We start from the raw sequence: 21078 nt of genomic DNA, 5'->3' as shown, positions 1-21078 counted from the left end.
ATCGGACGGACAGCGTCTGGTTCGCGCATAAATAAAATATCTCCGCCGTCGCTTTCTCGCGGCTTTGTGCCGGTATATTTCGCATATTCTCTCTCTCAAAGCGCCATGCAAAAATTGTTCAAAAATGTGCTAAATCGATTGCATTCGACAAAAACAAAATTGTATTTTGGCCAATTCACTTTTAAAATTTCCAATTTTATTAATTAAGTTCTAATTATTTTGATACTTTGCCAAGGGAGCACATCCAATCAATTTTAGCTAAAAATCTCTAACATAGGCGTCGGATGTGCTATATGGCACGATCGACGACGCCGAGATAGATAATTTTTGTTATTTTTGTCTTCTTTTCTTTTCCCTTTGTTTTATGCCAAGCCAGCGAGCATTTGCCAGCGACCCTTGCCAGTCACAAGTGAGGGCTAGCCGACCCTAGCGACCCTCGCCCAATGGTAGACGGAGGTCGACGGCCCTCGCCCGTGGTCGTGGAGGGTCGCCGGCTCTCGTTGGACTTGATAGAGAAAAAGAGAAAAATTAAATAAATCAAAATTGTTCAAGAAAAATTGTAAAAAATTATCCACGCCGACGCACCACCAGTGTTAAAACTCAGCAATTTTCGATTGAAATTGACCCAATGGACTCAATTGGAAAAATGTCAAAAGTTTAGGATTGAATTGAACAATAAATTTATGGTTTTTTGGACGATTTTCCCCCCACATAATAGACAATTGCTGGAGCTTTTATTGCTTTTCGTTATCAAACAATTCCATTACGAGTTCTGTCATCATTTCTTCTCAAACACCATCTGTTCTCAAAACAAATCAAATCTCCTGCAGCTTCTTGGCAGGAACTAATGGAACGCAAAGACACCAACATGAATCCACAGGACGAAGGAAAAAAAAAAAAGCGGAAGATCCCCGGGTGGATGCAAAACAGTTTGATCAGCTCCTGGTCCATCCTCCACCACGAAAGCAGTTTTCAGTCCCCAATCGGCACATCTATGAACGGCCTCGTGGCCATGAAGTACCTGGCCGGCACTCGGTTGGCTTGGACCAGGACGTTGGTGGTCTGGCCAGGGGAATGAGGATGGACTCCGTGGTGAATGCTAAGACACTTCACATTTCTCAGGATTTTTTTAGGGTGCTCTAGAATATTCTCAAGGGCGAGCAATCCTGTTATTATCCCGTGTTTGAGAAGCTTCCTAGTTAACGTCGGTGGTTAGTTAGATGGCAAGATGCAATCTCAACTCTTAGATTGAGTCTAAATCCACAGTTGTAACGAGAAGCCCTCTACTATATAAAGATGTGTCTTCCCCTCATTTGAAAAAGCATCCGATAAAGAAATACAAAAGCATTCCTCCCAAAACTTCTCAATCTAAGCTGTAATATTGGATTTATAATTCATCCCTTAGAAGTAATATTGGATTTATAATTCATTGATGGGATGAGTTATTTTTTTTCTCTTTGTGCTGATAAATGACTCACTTAACTTAGTGGTTAGAGTTGGACCAAAAAAAAAAAAAAAAACTTAGTGGTTAGAGTATTGCTTTCATACGACGGGAGCCATTGGTTCAAATCCTATAAATTGGTCATATCATGCGATTGATGTTAGAAATTTAGTCAAATCATTACATTTCTCTTAAGGAAACTCAAGTTAGACAATATTCTCAACCATTTCCCTTGGGAGAAGATGCAAAAAATCTGAAAAATACACATATATAAAGCTATGTTTCACTTGGGAGAAGATGTAAAAAATCTGAAAAATACACATATATAAAGCTATTCCTGGCCTATGTAAAGAGAGGAGAAACATATGCTGTTGATTAGAGAAGATGCAAAAAATCTGAAAAATATATATATCTTGTAGTTGTGGAATGAGTGAGAAGGTCCAAGGATTTGATATCCGTTGCTCTTGTGGTAGTGGAATGAGTGAAGAAGAATAGGAGTGAGAAGATCAAAAGATTTGATATCCAGGCAAAAAAAGAATACGAGTGAGAAGGTCCAAGGATTTGATATCGATTCTTGCTCGCTTGAACCATCCTACGAATGCGAGGCTGCTATACCCTAGCTTTACTATTTGATATCCAGGCAAAAAAAGAATAGGAGTGAGGAGGTCCAGGATTTTATATCCGTTATTGCAAAAAGAATAGGAGTGAGAAGGTTCAAGGATTTGATATCGGTTACTACTCGCTTGAACCATCCTAGGAACGCGAGGCCGCTATACCCTAGCTTTACTATTTGATATCCAGGCAAAAAAAGAATAGGAGTGAGGAGGTCCAGGATTTTATATCCGTTACTACAAAAAGAATAGGAGTGAGAAGGTTCAAGGATTTGATATCCGTTAATGCTCGCTTGAACCATCCTAGGAACGCGAGGTCGCTATACCCTAGCTTTACTAAGCCGGAGACCAACTGCAAGAAAATACATATACCAAGGATTTGATATCCGTTGCTCTTGTGGTTGTGAAATGAGTGAAGAAGAAAGAAAAAAAAAAAGAATACGAGTGAGAAGGGGATTTGATAGCCGTTGCTCTTGTGGTTGTGGAATGAGTGAAGAAGAAAGAAATAACAACATAATTAGGCAAAAAAATAATACGAGTGAGAAGATCCAAGGATTTGATTTCCGTTGCTGCTTGCTTGAACCATCCTACGAACGCGAGGCTGCTATACCCTAGCTTTACTAAGCTAGAGACCAGCTGCTTCCCGTTCTTGCTGGCAACGCCGCTGACTTCTCAAGTGACGTTGCCGTTGCTTGTTCCGCCGCTTGTCTCTGCTTCTTGCTGTCCCCATGGCTGTCCCATGAGGAGCTGCTTCTTGCGTTGTCCGCAACTTGAGTTGCCTTGGGATGTTCCTTATTTAAAATAATGTTTACTTTATGTTCTTATTTGAGAAAATGAGGGTATTTCGGATTCTTATTTGAATTTTTTCCTCTACAAAAGACTTCTATTTTCTCTGTTCCACTACGAAGCTACAAATATCATGTGTGAATGAAAAATAGTGCATTTCTGTGGCTCTCTATCAATCTTGTTCGTCGTCACATTCATGCTCAACAAAAACATTAAAATGCACGAATTACTTAAACAATTACTTGAAGAGTCGACACATCTTGATCTTTAAATTTGTCAAAGCCTACAAAAAAATTCACCGCATCATTTCGAAATAATTTGACAGTTTAAAGTTTTTCACCCGCTCGGCTACTGTTCACGCGAGTTCTTCTCTCTGTTTCCGGCCGATCGGCCCGTTGGAATTCTCTGGAATTTGGTGTGGATAATCGCGATTCCCCCCTCTTAAATCCCACCGGTGGGATCTTCAACTCGAGCTCCCTCGTGGGCGACATTGCAGATCTTGCACGAGACATTTTCCGACCGAGAGTTACTGGTTTTTCGATGCTTCCTTGGTCGATCTTGCTTGACCGATCCGTTGGATTGGGCTGAATCTTTGTATAGGAGGTCGCCTTTACCTGTTGTTGCGTTACACCGTTCGGATCATCGGCTTGAGCCTTGCTGTTCGCCGAATGGCAGATCCGGATTGAAATTCCCGTGGTGCTCCTATGGCCGATATGCCTGCTCCCGTGAAGGAGCCTCCCTTATTGCGGTCTGCAGTGAATAAAGGGAAAACCAGGAAGATTGAGGCGCCGATTAAGCACCTCCATGACCTTCGGATTGAGTCCGTCGGACCTACCCCTGTTTCGATTGTACGGAGGCAGAATGACCGAGAGGGAAGTCGAGCCTCGGCTCCTTCCAAGACAACCGAAATGCCCCCGAGTGAGACTCTTGAGTTACCCAATATACACCCCGATCAACGAGGCCGGAGTAGGGGTCGGGTGGCCAAACAAAATCTTCGACTCGAGGATAAAGACCCGCAACTACCCGATACAGATGCGGGGCCCCGGCATACTGGTGATGCTGTGGGACGTGTCCAGCAGGGAGGCAATGGCAATGCTGTACCATCTCGGCGAGGTAGAAGGAGCCGCAAGAGAAGTGTGGCTGCTACTAAATTTCATGCCCGGGAGACCGAGGTGCAACCTCCCGCTCAACGCTCATGGGTAGCTGTGGCTAAAGCTGCGGAGAAAGGGTATGCCTTAACCTATGTTCCGCCTTCTACGATTGATGGTAAACCAATTGTCAAATTGTGTGATAGCTTTCTTGCGGATGCTGACCCTAAATGGAAAGAATGCATTGTCGGGTATTTTGTTGGCAAGAAACTACCATTTAAATTGACTGAAAGTGCCATTTGGAATCTTTGGGGTGCAAATGTAGCTGAAATATTGGCAAATGAGGATGGCTTCTTTTTCTTTCATATCCCAGATAAGTTGTTCCGGCGGAAAATCTTGGATGGGGGACCGATCACTATCCTTGGGAAGCCTATGATACTACAACATTGGCATCCGGACATGGAGCTCAAGAAGGGATAGCACGAATCACTACCCATATGGGTCAGACTTAGATCTATTCCATTTGGATGGTGGTCGGCATCTGGAATTAGTGCCATTGCTAGCGCGATTGGCACACCACTATATGTAGACATGCAACCTGAGAGAATGCGGATGATCTCTTATGCTCGGGTTTGTATTGAGATCAAGGCTACCCAAGTTCTTACCGATTCTATTGATGTCCTCTTAAATGGACAAACTCGTGTGATCAAAGTGGAATATGAAAGGATGCCGGCTGTATGTGCACTTTGTGGCATGTTCGGACACAAGTACAGTCCCCCCATCGTGATACGCAGTGACAACAAAGGACCATCCGAGATGATGGAGCATGATGGCGTATGGAAGAAAGTTACTAAGGGCCGTGGCAAACCCTCAACAGCAGCTACGTCTGAAGGTATACTCATTGTTATGGAGAACACAGAAGTGCAGAATGTTGGTGCTGCACCGGTTGATGATGTCCCGCAAGATGAGCAGGTCCCGGAAATGGACCAGCCTGACCCTATCCCATCTTCTCTAGTTACGTCTCTAGCTGCGTCCGACTCGGATTCATCGGTTGGAGATACTGTCGGTGACATTGCTAGTGACCCCGAAGAAGAACCATCCACCGCACCGCAAAACACTCGAGGGAGATCGATAATACGCATGGGTGCTCGGGTCCTACCCGACAAGCCCGAAGCTCCCGTGAATATGGTTCTTGAACCAGCTACAGGCTCGAGTAGCAGCCCCCCTTTGGCGAATGCACCTACCCCGAAGAAAAAGAAACGGGCAGCGAGAAAGAGGCGGTAAGCCTCTATCCTCCCATTTTTGGTATATATGTTTTTTGGTATATGGAACATCGGGGGACTTGTTGACCCCTTGAAACAGGCTGAAATTCGTATGTTTATTAGATCGAAGAACCTTTCTTGCATTGGTATCGTTGAAACAAAGGTTAAGATGTCCCGTTTTGAGAACCTTTCTGCTGGTTTAATGTCGGGTTGGCTTTGGATATCAAATTATGACTACTCGCCTCGAGGGCGTATTTGGCTTGGATGGGATCCGTGGATGGTTGCCATGGAAGTCCAAGCTAAGTCCGCCCAAGCTATTCATAGCTATGTTAGGCTATTAGCCTCCAACAAGGCCTGTTATGTATCGGTTATTTATGGTGACCATACTTTTGTATCGCGTCGGACCCTTTGGGCGGATCCGGTGCAATCTAGCGTTCTTTTTGCTGCATCTCCATGGCTGGTTGCGGGTGATTTTAATGCCATTCGGGACGATACAGATAGGCTTGGTAGCTCTAATGCTTGGATCCCCGCGTTTGATGAATTTGCCACCTGTCTCACTCAAAGGGGGCTTGAAGATCTTAGATATATTGGCCACAGGTTCACTTGGTCGACTTCATCCGGTCCCCAGCGTAAGCAAAGAAAGATAGACAGGGTTCTTGTGAATGCCCGGTGGTACTTGGAATTTTCATACTCTAAGGCAACTTTCCTTGCTCTTGGGATATTTGATCATACACCGATACTTATAAGAATTTTGTCCCCCACGCAATCGAGGAAGCCCTTCAAATTCTTTAATTTCTAGCTATCCCGTCCCAACTTTTCAACTATTGTTACACGGATTTGGGACACTCGGTTGGAAGGCACTCCGATGTACATTCCGTGCCAGAAAATGAAGCTTCTCAAGGAACGCCTTAAACAGCTAAACCAAGATTCTTTCTCGGATATCTCTGCCCGTACTTCGCAGGCCAGGTTAGCATTGACTTCTACTCAAGATGCTATTACTCTAGACCCTTTTAATCAAATGCTAGCTATTCAAGAAAAGGAGCAGCTTGCTACTTTTGCTGAGCTTAGACTGCAAGAAGAATCATTCTACAGGCAGAAATCGCAGGTAAAATGGCTCCGTGAAGGGGATCAAAACACCAAGTACTTTCATCACTTCGTGAACAAAAGGCAGCTTAGCAACCACATCATCTCGGTTGTGGACGAGAATGGGTCCGTTATCACGGAGCCAGGTCTAGTTCGTGGACACATCATCTCTCATTTTGAGGATCTATTCAATGGCAACGATCCACCCACTAGACCGGACGTGCTGGAGAATCGGTCTATATTGGCTAACACCCTTGATGACCAACAGGTGCGGTTCCTCTCCCGGCAGGTCACCGAGGCAGAAATTCGGAACACCATGTTCTCCCTTGCAAAAGGTAAGGCTCCAGGGCCGGATGGATACAACGTTGACTTCTTCAAATCTTCTTGGGAGATTGTTGGTCCTTCCGTAGTGGAAGCCATCAAAGATTTCTTTATATCCGGGTGCCTCCTCAGGGAGCTCAATGCCACCATTCTTACATTGGTGCCTAAAGTCCCCAATGCATCGACTATGAATGATTTCCGGCCCATTGCATGTTGCAACACGGTATATAAATGCATCACCAAAATTATGGCAAACCGAATAGCACATGTACTACCTACACTCATAAGTATGCCGCAAAGTGCATTTGTCAAGGGGCGGAGGATAAGTGACAATATCCTTATTGCATAGGAACTTTTTGCTGGTTTTCATCATGAACCATATTTACCGAAGTGTGCCGTTAAAGTGGATTTTCAGAAGGCTTATGACACGGTTGATTGGGGATACCCGCAGCTGGTTCTGGAGGCATTTAGGTTCCCTCAATTCTTCATCAAACTTATCATGGCATGTGTCTGCTCCCCGAAATTCTCGGTGGCTATTAATGGGGAACTCCATGGCTTCTTTCCGAGCGGGCGAGGAATACGTCAAGGTGACCCTATCTCTCCTTACCTATTCACACTTGTCATGGAGACCTTCACTGGAATCCTCAATATTCAAACTCGGCTCCCCGGGTTCAAGTTCTTCCGGCGATGCAAAGGTAGTCGGTTGTCCCACTTGTTCTTCGCCGATGATGTCCTTATCTTCTCGGAAGCAAACTCACAATCTACTGAGTTACTAAGGGATGGTCTACACAAATTCTCTACATGGTCCGGCCTAAAGCCGAATCCTAATAAGAGTGAGGTGTATATCTCGGGTGGCCCTACCTCTCTTGCAGATCACATCATCCATACTTTTGGATTCCGACGAGGTAGGCTACCCTTTCGGTATCTTGGAGTCCCTATTATTGCCTCTAGGCTCACCAAGGCAGACTGCACCTCGCTTGTTAATTCTATAATGGCTAGAGCACAATCGTGGTCGCAACGATTCCTATCTTTTGCCGGTCGGCTTCAGCTTATTAAGTCGGTTCTCCACGCAATCCATGTCCATTGGGCTAGTGTCTTTACCCTTCCTATGTCAATCCTTTCGAGGATTGAACTAATTTTTCGACAATTTCTTTGGAAGGGCCCGGGCCTAGGTACCGGTGGAGCTAAGGTATCGTGGAGTGATGTTTGTTTGCCTAGAGAGGAGGGCGGGCTGGGCATACGCAGACTCTTTGATTGCAACCGTGCTGCTATGCTCAAACATATATGGATTTTATTTTCGGATAAGGAGTCATTATGGTGCAGATGGATACATTCGACGTTCTTAAAGAATAAGAACTTTTGGATTGCCACGAAGCCCACGGTTTGTTCATGGGCATGGAAGAAGATTCTTGATCTCCGAGAGGAATTCCGGTTACACTTTCGTTGGCAGCTAGGGGATGGGTGCTCCATCTCCTTCTGGTTTGATCACCGGCATGATAGGGGTCCACTGTATAAGCTCTTCTCCAATGCAGTTATATATAGATCGGGTATCCCAAGGAAGGCCTCGGTTAAGGATTTTGTGTCGTCGGTGTGGCAACCCTCTTATGCGCTAACTGCCATTACTTCTTGGCCCGAGGGTGCACTGGTTCTCATCACGGGACGCACGGATCGATTTTCATGGGTGAAACATCATTCGGGTTCCTTTTCTATAGCTTCGGCATGGGACACAATCAGACGCAGGAGGAATTCTGTTCCATGGGCCTCATTCATATGGGATAAATGCATTACGCCGAGGCATGGTTTCCTCCTTTGGCTAGCCACCCTCAACCGACTCCCGACCCGGGTTTTTTTGCTGAACTACCGTAGAATTACGAATGGGGTTTGTAGCTTTTGTCGTTGTAGACCAGACTCCATCAATCATTTATATTTTGCCTGTAAATCCACGACCACCCTTATTTTGGCCTGGCGAGAAAAATGCAATCCGGTATGGCGGAACCGGACTTGGCGGGATAATCTCCATTGGGCCATTAACAACACTAGTGGCCAGCAATTCTATCAATGCATTGCTCGGTTATCCTTCGCAGCTCTATGCTACATTATATGGACAGAACGCAATCACATTTTATTCAGAGATCGCGCTTTCTTTGGGCCCGCACTTTTGAAGTATTTGGAGAGGGTCGTCCGCGACAAAGCCCTCACTTTTCATCACCACGTAATAGGCGGATACAACTTAAATGGGGGATCTCGGGTTCTATCTTTGATTAGGGAGTCGCTGCACTTGTTTGCGGTGGTACTTTCTTGTTGGGCTATATGTTTTGCCCATTTGTTCTTAGTTGCCGTGTATATGTGATTCGGACTCACTCTTTGCCTTTGTCTATCCGTAACACCTTTGCACCCGTTATGACACTTCCAAATGTTGTAACGGGTACGAGGTTTTTGTGTTCGGCTACCTCACTGTAAGTTGCGTTGTGAAAAGTTAATATACTAATTACCTTACCAAAAAAAAAAATAATAATTTGACAGTTTATATGTGGGTACCGGTCATTGTACTCTTGTCCCATTGATATGCATTGACAACATCAGAGTAAATAGATGAATGATCTTCCTTATCTAACAAGAAATATTTCGATTACCAAAACATAACTAAACATAATGCAAGAAAATGGCTTTTTGAGACTCGTAGAATTTTCTTATTTGATGTTTAACGAGTGTTTTGGAGCTTCCGACGGTTAGATCCGAATTATATATGCAATTAGGAAAAGGTCGAAAATGGACCACGTGACACGGGACACAAAAAACGAGAAAGATCGCGAGTAGGCCTTAGAGTACAGGGTTACAGGAGCACCCCACGCCTCTTGGAAAAAACCGTCGAAATGCATTGAACCCGCAAGAAGTCGAACCCACCCGAGTCGTCTCTCTCTAGGTTCGGCGCGGCTTTGCCACTGACCAATTTTTCTCGGGCAAGCACCCACGACGTATGCGGAAAAACGAGGGCCCCCCTCGCGGGCCCGAAATTTTCCCGGGTCGCGGCGGATACACAGTAAGAACTGCATGTCCAACAACTTCATTGGTTTGAACGGATTAGTCAAGAATGACTCATAACATGATTCTACTTTCTTCCAACAAATATGCGGTAAGTAGACGATATGCATGTGTTCTCTGAAGTTTTACAATATTCTCCTTTTCTTAGTTAGCTTTAATATGGTCCAGTGATTGGAAAGGTAAAAAGAACGATAAATATTACAAGCGTGAACACTATCATAAAAAGTAAGTAGTGCAACTAAGCATGTGTGTATTTTCACCTGAGTCATGCAAACATCCATGAAAAGCAAAAGCATCGAGCTCGCTTTTGGAGGAATGTATGCATCATGGCACTTAGCAACTAATGCTCTTTTAATTAGAACAAGATAACTATCATCGTTTCCACATCATCTTCCTTTCTGTCCTCTTTATTCATCTCAGTGCCCGGAGCAACCGCCGCAGCTCCAAGCCCATTGCCGTTGCTTTGATTGAAATTCTCATAAATGTTTACTCTTTTTATCTGCCTTTATTTACATCCATGGCAAAGCTGGTATTTCTTTAGTGATGGTACATCGCCTCACCGAATGCTTAACATTCAAAGTCGGATCAGATTGATTAAGTGATAGGTGCTACCAAAATGCACATGTCACCGTAGCACTGACCAATATTAAAACACCAAATGGTACTAAATTTAAAGCATTTCCTCCACTACTCACGGTAAGGACTCGGCCTTTTCGAAATTGTAGGTAGGAGTGATGCCTCTGGGAGTGTAGGCGACCAAAACAAAACATTTTGGTGCACAACAAACACCCACAGAACAGGGTACATCACAAACTAACAAGGTTTCTGTATTCAAACCACGCAAAGCATGGGGCAATCAAAACGCATAAAGACAATTCGAACATTTCAACAGTAAAAAATTTCGAACAAGACTTATCTTTAACAAAAAGACATGGAAATCTGTTACGAATCCAACAAGTCCGAGACACCTTCAGACTAAAACTCCCGGCCTATGTAAAGAGAGGAGAAACATATCCCCGTTGGTTGGCCATGGTCGGAAACTGAGGTCCCCAGTGATCGTTCATCAAGAAAATGTCCGCCCCTACATAAAAGCTTCCTTGAGGTGCTGAGCCAAACAGAACGTCTGAGCAAAGAAGAAGTAGAAGATTCAATCAATTAAATGCCATCGAAAAGAAATAAATAAAAAACTTAAATGGATCTTGTTGAAGATAGAGGACCTGGGTGAAAGGGAGGGCGTCCTGCTTGCCATCTACCCGGATGTCGCCGTGGACGACAATGAATACCTCTTACTTTTTTTCAACAAAAACTAAGATTAACGAACCTTCCTCTATAGTTATGATTGATTACAAAATCCTACAATGATTAGAAATTCAAAGTATACGAGATATTTACAAAATCTTTATTTTGGAATAATATCTACATAGTAATTTCTTTAGCTCGAGAATAATATACACTAATTCTACGGGAGTGAAGAGAGACAGACCTGCAAGAGGCAGCAGCCGTCGGAACGAGAGGTGGTCGTTGGAGAGAGGGGGAGGGGAGAGTTTCGAATTGGGCAACGGTACTATTCACCCGAAAGAGAAAGCCCTTTATAAAGATTGTTTCGTTGACCAAAAAGAAAAAAATATAATATAAATTTGCAGAATTTCACTTAAGCTGGTGTTTGGATGATGATGAAGATTTTATGGCAAGAAACGGTAGACACAAATCTTTTTTCAAGAAATCGCTATTCATTGCAAGCTGAAATTTAGAGATAGGTTCCCTCGAAATCAACGTGGATATTTCATCTCGCCACTACTATTATTTTCTTCAGTGAATCTACTTTTAATATTGGACGACAATAAATATCTCTTACTTTTTTGCAACAAAAAAAAAACTGAGATTAACGAACTTTTCTATATAGCTATGATTGATTACAAAATCCTACAATAATTAGAAATTCAAAGTATACGAGATATTTACAAAATCTTTATTTGGGAATAATATCTACCAAATACTTTCTTTAGCTTGAGAATAATATCCACTATTTTGAATTCTATGGGAATGAAGGGAGACAAGTCGGCAAGAGGCAGCGGTCGTCGGAGAGTTAGGATAGAGAGGGGGAGGGCAGTTTTGAATTGGGCAACGGTACTATTCACCCGAAAGAGCAAGCCCTTTATAAAGATTATTTGTCGACCAAAAAGAAAAACATATAATATAAATTTGTAGAATTTCACTTAAGCTGGTATTTGTATGATGATGGAGATTCTGTGGCAACAAACCCTAGACACAAATTTTTTTCAAGAAATCTCTATTCATTGCAAGCCGAAATTTAGAGACAAAATTAGAGGAGGCTAACTCGAAACCATTGTGGATATTGCTCATCCCGTCTTCGCCACTACAATTATTTTCTTCAGTGAAATTGCTTTTAATATTCGACGACTATAACTATCTCTTACTTTTTTGCAACAAAAAAAGCAAAGATTAACGAACCTTTCTCTATAGTTATGATTGATTACAAAATCCTACAATAATTAGAAATTCAAAGTATATGAGATATTTACAATATCTTTATTTGGGAATAACATCCACATAATAATTTATTTAGCTCGAGAATAATATCCACTATTTGAATTCCGAGGGAGTGAAGAGAGACAGGCCGGCAAGAGGCGGCAGTCATCGGAACGAGAGGCGGTCGTCGGAGAGTCGAGACGGAGAAAGAGGGGGAGGGGAGAGTTTTGAATTGGGCAACGGTATTGTTTACCCAAAAGAGAAAGCCCTTTATAAAGATTGTTTCGTCGACCAAAAAGAAAAAATTATAATATAAATTTGCAGAATTTCACTTAAGCTAGTATTTGGATAATGATGAAGATTCTGTGGCAATAAACCCTAGACACAAATCTTTTTTCAAGAAATCTCTATTCATTGCAAGCTGAAATTTAGAGACAAATAAGAGGAGGCTACCTCAAAATCATTGTGGATGTTGTTCATCTCGTCTTCGCCACTACAATTATTTTCTTCAGTGAAGTTGCCTTTAATATTTGACGACAATGAATATCTCTTATTTTTTGCAACAAAAAAAAAAGGATAGATTAACAAACGTTTCTCTATAGTTATGATTGATCACAAAATCATAGAACAATTAGAAATTCAAAGTATACGAGATATTTACAAAATCTTTATTTGGGAATAATATCCACATAATAATTTCCTTAGCTCGAGAATAATATCCACTCTTTTGAATTCTATGGGAGTGAAGAGAGACAGGCCGGCGAGAGGCCGCAATTGTCGAAACGAGAGTCGGGATGGAGAGAGAGGGGGCGGGGAGAGTTTTGAATTGGGCAACAGTCCTATTCACCCGAAAGAGAAAGCCCTTTATTAAGAATGTTCCGTCGGCCAAAAAGAAAAAATATAATACAAATTTGTAGAACTTCACTTAAGCTAGTATTTGGAGGACGAAGAAGATTTATGGCAATAAACCCTAGACATAAATATTTTTTCAAAAAATCTCTATTCATTGCAAGCTGAAATTTGGAGACAGTCTCCCTCGAAATCATCGTGGATATTTCATCTTGTCTTCGCCACTACTATTATTTTCTTCAGTGAATTTCCCTTTAATATTCGACAACCATGAATATATCTTACTCTTTTGCAACAAAAGCATATATTAACGAACCTTTCTCTATATCTATGATCGATTGGAATAATATCTACCCAATAGTTTCTTTAGCTCGAGAATAATATCCACTATTTTGAATTTTACGGGAATGAAGAGAGACGGGTCGGCGAGAGGCGGCGGTCGTCGGAGCGAGAGGCGGCGGTCGTCGGAACGAGAGGCGGTCTTCGGAGAGTCGGGATAGAGAGAGAGAGGAGAGGGGAGAGTTTTGAATTGGGCAACGATACGGTTCAACCGAAAGAGAATGCCCTCTATAAAGATTGTTTCGTCAACCAAAAAGAACCCTAAACACAAATCTTTTTTCAAGAAATCTCTATTCATTGCAAGCTAGAATTTAGAGAGAAAATCATAGGAGGCTACCTCGAAATCATCGTGGATATTGTTCATCTCATCTTTGCCACTACTATTATTTTCTTCCTTCAGTGAAGCTGCTTTTAATATTTGACGACAATGAATATCTCTTTCTTTTTTGCAAAATAAAAAAAGCAGAGATTAACGAACCTTTCTCTATAGTTATGATTGATTACAAAATCCTACAATAATTAGAAATTCAAAGTATACAAGATATTTGCAAAATCTTTATTTGGGAATAATAACTACCTAATTATTTCTTTAGCTCGCGAACTCGCCTAACGAAACTTGATCCAACCCGATCTCCTAATAATAAAGGAATCAAACCTCTCGGTGGCCTATTAAAACTAAGGTGTCATTCACATCACAAGACCGAATGGCTCGATTTGCTAACCAATCAGCACATGAGTTTCCTTCCCTAAAATTATGCAAAAATTTGACATGCTAGAAATACAATAAAAGCTTTTGAATCTAAGAAATGAGCGTGTCATCAAAGTTAAGAGAGGGTGTAAATTTCTGGAGCAGTGAAATAGCAGCTTACGAATCCACCTCCACAACAAGTTTACGGATGCCCAAAGAAATAGCTAATTTAAGACCCAAGAAAATGCCCCATAGTTCTGCTTTCAATGAAGAGCATACCCCCATAGTCCGAGCAAATCTTGAGAGCCAATTAACCGATTCATTACGCAGAAGCCCACCTATCGAAGCGGGGCTCGGGTTGCCTTTAGAGGCCCCGTCAGAATTGAGCTTGACCCATCCGGTTGGAAGGGCATTCCAACCCACAAGCTTATCTCTTTTCTCCCTCTAAGGAGATAATCTATGTCACTTGAGCCAATGTTGACACCTAAATTTTGGTCATCCTTTTTAGTCATTAACCTTTGCATAAAAATTAGAGATTAACTTTAGTCCTTACAAAAAAATAATTAAATCATCTTGCATATAGTTTGCACTTAGTTCATTTTATTTTATTTTATTCTTATAGCATGCATGTAGTTGCATTCGATCGACGATGAACGAGATAAAACATATTGGACTAAGTGGGCGGAGAAAGAGGAAGTGGGCAGAGAAGTTGTTACACAAGGAGATTTGATCGGATTTGTCGGTTTGCAAAGAGATCACGCGAAAATCAGAATTGATTTTTTGGAACAAAAATATTTGAACAGATCTATTCAGTTAGGTCAGAATATTTTGCGAAACCGAAAAGATACGATCGTTACAACGATTATTTTTAGGTTTCCTGTGCCTATAAATTACACAACTTAGCGCACGTTCAAGGGGGGAGGCCGCACAATTTTTTCGCACAGCCACGTTGAGAGTTTTCTCGTGCGAGAGAGAGAAGGGTGAGGGAGAGGCTTCGTTCAGAAAAAAGAGAGGAGAGATTCGTCTATGGAAGTGCAGAGAGGGGGGTCCATTTGTTGATACTCGGCACAAATAGACAAAGGTGAAGCTGAGAGGAAGCAGAAATTGTTTTTTTTTTAAAAAGTTTCTTGAGAGCAAACACTAGAGAGAGAGGAATTTTCTCGATGGTTTGACCCGTGCTCCAGGGGCTTCATTCACACAATTTACAATTGCACACTTTGAAGATTTCTCTACGGGAGGGTCAGAGAATTCTCTGACATCAAAATTGGTCCGCACCAATTCGCATGGGAGGAGCGCTTTGAAATCTGTCAAATTCGCATCTGTGAGCCTAAGTGTTGCTTGCTCCTGCGCCTCCTCGCCAATTCTCCACTTGTGCTCACACTTTTTTGTTTGCGAGTCTTTTGACGATCTCTCCAAGGCGCAGCTACGTCGCTCTATTCACGGGCTTAGGCCAACAACCAACAAATCTCGAACTACGTCGCAGTCCGTCATTGTAGTCGAGCTGTTGTTCATGCCTAAAGCTGTTTCGTCAGGATTGGTGCCGATAATGTTGTCGCCTTTGCTGCAGCCGAAGTCTCGAGGGTCAAACTCAACCGCCCAAGCTCCTCCCTCGAGCAAACCTAGCCGATTGATCCGAAAGCCTCAAGCTCAGTCGCCAAGTTTCATGCAAAGTTCAAAGCCGGAAAGTTGATATTCGGATTTAGGTAAGTTTTTTTTATTCTAGATTAATTAGAATATCTAATTTCCTAATTCGAATATTTGGTTGATTACTTTGGTACAAAGTGTGGATTAGATTGCATATTCTAATTCTTTGTAAGATTAGAATATTCTGTGGTTTGTTCAAGATTGATGCATATCCAAAATTGAGTATTCTTGGGAAGTCTTGTAATTATCACTTGACTCGTTTTAAGGATTGCATATCTAGCTTGAACCCAATTTGGAATTTTGATTGTTGTGGAAATCTTGTGATTTGTTTTTGCTCAAATTAGAAAGAATATGATTCATGTGGATACTTCAAATATTTGTGGCAATCTTGTGATAATCCGAAAATCTTTTGAATATATCCAAGATACTCAAGATATCAAAAATCTCCTAATCCGCAACTTGCCACACGAGCAAGGATTTGAATTCAACCGTTAACCGTAAGATTACGGATTAAAGATTGGATTCAAATATTTGCGAAATGTATTCAAAAATCGGTTGAGATATCCACTTTCTTGATTGATTTGATTGGCATAATATCTTTAGAATGAATATGCTCTTGCGTGATATTTAAAATTCTAAAAGATATTGCATTGCATTTTTTAGATAAATTTGCATCCTTAAATTAGAATCATGTAGATATTTGCACGTTAATTAACTTTTTAGAACAAGTTAATTTAGATTTGCATTCTAGGATAGAATATGCATATTAGCATTGATTTTCATGTCTAAAATAATTTATCTTTAATATGTTAGGGATTAGGCAAACCTGAACCTTAAAATATGAAAGATAATTATCTTTAGGCATATTTTTATTTAGGGTCATTCATTAATCCGAAAATACAGAAAAATAAAACAAGCTTGCCATGTCATTTGCATGCTAGGTTTAGATCATATAGAATTTGCATGTTTCGGTCTTTACGTCATGTAGTCATTTTAATTAGATCATAACATCATTTGTACATTAGTTTCAGTTAATTGCATGTCATCTAGGTTAGTCATGTAGTTAGATTAATTTCATATGCATGCTTAGGATTTCTCTGCATTTAGTTTAATTCATTTGCATCTTAGATTAAATTCATGCATTGCATATAGGTTAGTCTTTATCCCATTAAAAAGCAAAAAATTCAAAAGTGAGAACAATTTGTCTTGGCGTATGCTTCCTGCAATTACCTTGACTCCTGGATGTTCAATTAATTGATTGTGCAATCGCATGATAACCTTTGTTAGTGACTTAGGTTAAAATCAATTAATGTTGCCTGACAAGAATTTTTCATGAAATAAAATGGTACCGAAAGGGCGTTAGAGTAATCTAGCGTAATCAAGTCCCCGGACTTAGAATCTCTAGTTCGTAGAAGTAATTTAGTTCTCCCGCTAATTTACTTAGGTTTCTAATCGACCTATCAAAAATGATTAGTGGCGACTCCAATTCAAATATCTTTGCATGTTAAGTTGCGATTTGGTATGGACTTGGGAGAGTCGAGTTAGGTTAGTTGAATAATTAACCTAATAATCCATTAGCCTAGAAACAGGATTTTTAGGTCGCGACAGCCGATAAAATGTATTTAACAAGATTTAGAATCAGGCACAAGTGTTCTCTGGTAAGACAAAAATCCTTCTCAAATAATTGTTTATTCATCCAGTTCCAGAAATCCCAACAAGCAACCGCAAAAATAAGTGACCAGTCCTCTTGAATGCTAATTGAAGAACTAGATAGGTTTGATATCAACCATGGAAGTAAATCTTGAGTAAAGAAATCACTATGAAATCTTGTAGGTAGAAACTTTTCCCAAACTGCCTTTGCGTACTTACAGTCTCTAAGTACATGCATAATAGTCTCAAGAGAGTGTGGACATACCGTGCAACAAGAATATGTTGTAAGTTTACGTCGAAATCTTTCATCATTGGTGAGCAGACACCGGTTAGAGACCAACCACAAGAAGCTTTTGATTCTTTGTGGCCCATCTCATTCCCATACTAAACTCCATATTCGATTAGTCGTCATTTATTGTGTCGGTGCAATTGATTCATACGCTTCTTTAACTGTGAAGGAACCATTACTGTTGCTGTCCCCGGTTAACAAATCCTCACCATCGCTATTAGAGGGTGGAAGCATTGATTGGATCCTTATTATTTTCCAAACTTTATTAAGTGAATAATGGTCTCCGTCTTTTAGACTAAAAAAAATTAGTAAAATTAAAATATTTAGAAATGAATTAGCCAAAATGCAATGGGCTTGGGACTTTTTGATGATTTTCCCAACGTAATATACAATTACTGGAGCTTTTATTGCATCGCGATATCAAACAATTCAATTACAAGTTGTGTCACCATTTCTTCTCGAACATCATCTGTTCTCAAAACAAATCAAATCTCCTGCAGCTTCTTGGCAGGAACTAATGGAACGCAAAGATACCAACATGAATCCACAGGATTAAAAAAAAACTTTGCTTTTAACATGGGGGAAGATCACTGGGTGGAGGCAAAACAGTTTGATCAGATCCTGGTCCATCTTCCACCACGAAAGCAGTTTTCAGTCCCCAACCGGTGTGAAGCTCCAGATGACAATGCATAAACCAAACCCCTGGAAAGCAAAAAGATGCAATGAACGACCATGTCACGTGAGAATTTCTAGCCAGAATCCGAGGTTTTGTGTTCCTAAAGTGGGTCTAAGAAGTTTACCGGGATTGTCGGCTCTGAATCGGATGGTGGTCCAACCGCCGGTCGGGACTCCTACCGTGTTCCTCTCCATCGGGTCAACCAGGTTGTACTTGATGCGGTCTTTGGCTGGGTCGAAGTTCCCGATGCCAGTCCCGACCACGAAGAAGTTATACCCATGGAGATGGAACGGATGGGACTCGACGGTCAAGAGGTTCGTGTCCTGCAGGACGAGCTCGACGGTGGAGTTGAAGGCGATCTTGCTGACCCGGGTGCCCCGTGAGGCTGAGGTCCTGAGGTTGGCTGTGAGAGGCGCGCCGGTGTAGTTGAATGGAGACGGGGGCTGGTCCGGGAAATCAGTGGTGAATACGCCTTTCATGTCAAAGTAATGGGCTTGGAGGAGCCCGACCTGGGGCATCACGAAGGAGATGTTGTTCAGGGAAGCGAGGAGACGCGTCCCGTTGACGCACGTGGGGCACGAGTTCATGCCTAGCCCGATCGTGTAGAACAGGTTGCGATCAACCTTCAGAGGGACATTGGCCGGGAACTGCAGTGAGTTCAGACTCCTAAGCTTCTGATTGTAGCTCAGGGCGAAGACGGAGTCGTTTGGCGCAGGCAACTGGGGGAGGGCGGGCATGACCGTGTTGGGAATACCTTTGTATTGCAGTATCGCAGTGGCGGTCTTGTTGTCCACCGGGATCGGCGCATCTATGAACGTCCTTGTGGCCATGAAGTACCTGCCCGGCACTCGGTTGGCTTGAACCAGGACGTTGGTGGTCTGGCCAGGGGCAATAAGGATGGACTCCGTGGTGAACGGCTTCGTGTAGACTGCGTCCACCTCGACCACCGTCATGCTGTGGCCCGCGATCGCGAGGAAGAGCTCGTCATTGAGGGCAGCATTGATGATCCTCAGCAGATAGGTCTTCCCCAGCTCGACCTCCATCACGAATGTATCTAACAACACAAAGTCCTATGTGAGCTATTACCCGAAACTCAGCTATAATAGCTCGAGACAGCAGCTTTTTCGAGATTTGAAATTAGAGGGGTCGCTTACGCTTCTCAGAACATGGGAAGAGAGGCCCCGGTTTTCCGTTGATCGTGTGAGCATCCGACATGTTTGGCGGCAAACCCAATTGGTTTCCTTGCTTCTCAACCGCTTCAACATCTGAGTTCCACCATTCTCCTGCAACATATCAAAATTGAATTGAGCAAACTTTTGGGGTCTCGTTAACTAGGACACTTTCAAGGTTTCAAAAATCTCCGATGCGCGCTGTGCATATTAGTAGCTCACCTAGCAGAATGGTTTGCTCTCTGTATGGCTGCGGGAATGGGAATGGCGTGCCTTGCTTTGGCATAATCACAATTGCGCCGTATACAGTGGCCCTCAACCAGAGAATGTGCGCGTGCCACCACAATGTCCCCCTCTGTCCTGTCACGTTGAAGTTGTAGGTGTAGCTGTTCCCGGTTTGAATAGGGCATTGCGTTATATAAGCCGGTCCATCGGCCCAGCCGTTGCGATACTGCTTCAATCCATGCCTATCGAATTCACCAAGCGCGCAAGAACTAATTAGTACATAACAGCTTGGAATATTCCAGTTAGTATTGATACGGTGTCTTCTGGGTTGGACTTTACCAGTGAATTGACATGTTGTATTGTGCATGATTAGTCACATTAACAAGGACACTGTCCCCTTCCCTGACATATACGGTTGGGCCTGGGTACATGCCATTCACTGTCACAATTGGCTTGGCATGGCACAATCTGCTCACATTCTTCACTTGAATCTGAAGCATTTAGCCAACAATAACAGCAGCATCATACCATTGAAATGTTTACGCCATGTGCAGATCGGAAATACCACAAACGCGAACTAAGATGACGACTCACGTCGAATTGGTACTTCTTTATGGCAGCTTCAGATGAAGTAAAACACGCCAGGAACCCAAACAAAAGAAGGGTTATCCCCGAGAACACGTCCTTGCCCCGGATCGACATCGTATCCGGTAATTCGAACACGGTCTTTCTTTCTCTGTGGAATGTGTTTGTTGAATGGGAATGAGACGAGGTTGGAGCTTCTCAAGTATAAATATACGACGATGCAGTGAGGTCATAGGTTCATAGCTTATAAGCTATGACTTTGTTAATTAAAAAAAAAAAAAAACACGAGAGGTGTTAAGTTAGCATGATTAGGTAGGAGCTAAACTGTGAAGATAAGGAGATTTCACGAATGGGGACACCAAAGCTTGGAAGCAAAACATCGATGGCGGTTTCTTTTAATCCGTTTTAAACTGACGTGGAAGTAGCTGAGCTTTCTGGACTAGGATTGAAGATTTGCTGAAGCACAAGGGTTCTTGCTTAACAAGACAACATGTGAATGTGGGACGTTTGACCAAAAAAAAATTGTAGGATGAGGAACTTTTTTTTTTTGTATGTTTTGTGAGAGTTACATGATGCCAACTATACCACAAATCACAGTGCTAAAGCTTTACCTTAAAGGAAAGGCCATGACCATTTTGATAGCCTCAGTTTCAAGGATTCTTATCCGGCATTCAGCATTGATCAAGCAAAACGCTTTCTGTGTATGCTGATGGTTTCTGTGAATGATTGGTCAGATGTCTCCGTCAACGAAGTGTTTTTTTACTTCCTCTTTGGTGGGTACTCAGGGCGCAAATGATAACTATTATGTTCCCGAAAGCTATTTTTACCCAAAAATATATT

At 42.2% G+C, this 21078-nt stretch overlaps 2 protein-coding genes across 3 annotated transcripts; one reads left to right on the top strand and one right to left on the bottom strand.

Moving 5' to 3' along the window:
* Positions 1 to 729: 729 nt before the first annotated feature.
* On the bottom strand, positions 730 to 20455 carry LOC115752819 (laccase-11). 2 transcript variants are annotated; one of them, XM_048275095.1, is made up of 7 exons: positions 20248 to 20455; positions 19993 to 20144; positions 19651 to 19895; positions 19414 to 19542; positions 18384 to 19313; positions 18143 to 18285; positions 730 to 900 (listed from the first exon to the last, which is right to left on the bottom strand). In XM_048275095.1, exons 1-6 carry the CDS (start codon positions 20353 to 20355, stop codon positions 18155 to 18157), a joined length of 1695 nt encoding a protein of 564 aa, XP_048131052.1. In that variant the 5' UTR covers positions 20356 to 20455; the 3' UTR covers positions 730 to 900; positions 18143 to 18154. The 2 variants fall into 2 exon arrangements, with proteins under 2 accessions (XP_048131052.1, XP_030547061.1); XM_030691201.2 differs by lacking the exon at positions 730 to 900 and having other exon boundaries at positions 17966 to 18285.
* Positions 4518 to 6941, top strand: LOC115752843. The gene is made up of 3 exons (XM_048278294.1): positions 4518 to 5206; positions 5312 to 5885; positions 6150 to 6941. The coding sequence occupies exons 1-3, from the start codon at positions 4518 to 4520 to the stop codon at positions 6939 to 6941; spliced, it is 2055 nt and encodes a 684-aa protein (XP_048134251.1).
* Positions 20456 to 21078: the final 623 nt, after the last annotated feature.

This window comes from Rhodamnia argentea, chromosome 1, assembly GCF_020921035.1.
Source record: "Rhodamnia argentea isolate NSW1041297 chromosome 1, ASM2092103v1, whole genome shotgun sequence".
NCBI classification, from domain to species: domain Eukaryota; kingdom Viridiplantae; phylum Streptophyta; class Magnoliopsida; order Myrtales; family Myrtaceae; genus Rhodamnia; species Rhodamnia argentea.
The sequence above is the reverse complement of the archived record's forward strand: the minus strand, read 5'-3'. Positions and strand labels throughout refer to the sequence as shown.

Coding starts and splice junctions, on each gene's coding strand:
- LOC115752843 (XM_048278294.1), top strand. CDS start 4,518: ATGCAACCTGAGAGAATGCGGATGATCTCTTATGCTCGGGTTTGTATT. Junction 5,207..5,311: donor CGGGCAGCGAGAAAGAGGCG/GTAAGCCTCTAT, acceptor TATGTTTATTAG/ATCGAAGAACCTTTCTTGCA. Junction 5,886..6,149: donor TGGAATTTTCATACTCTAAG/GCAACTTTCCTT, acceptor CGTACTTCGCAG/GCCAGGTTAGCATTGACTTC.
- LOC115752819 (XM_048275095.1), bottom strand. CDS start 20,355: ATGTCGATCCGGGGCAAGGACGTGTTCTCGGGGATAACCCTTCTTTTG. Junction 20,145..20,247: donor TAAAGAAGTACCAATTCGAC/GTGAGTCGTCAT, acceptor TAAATGCTTCAG/ATTCAAGTGAAGAATGTGAG. Junction 19,314..19,413: donor CTTCCCATGTTCTGAGAAGC/GTAAGCGACCCC, acceptor TTGTGTTGTTAG/ATACATTCGTGATGGAGGTC.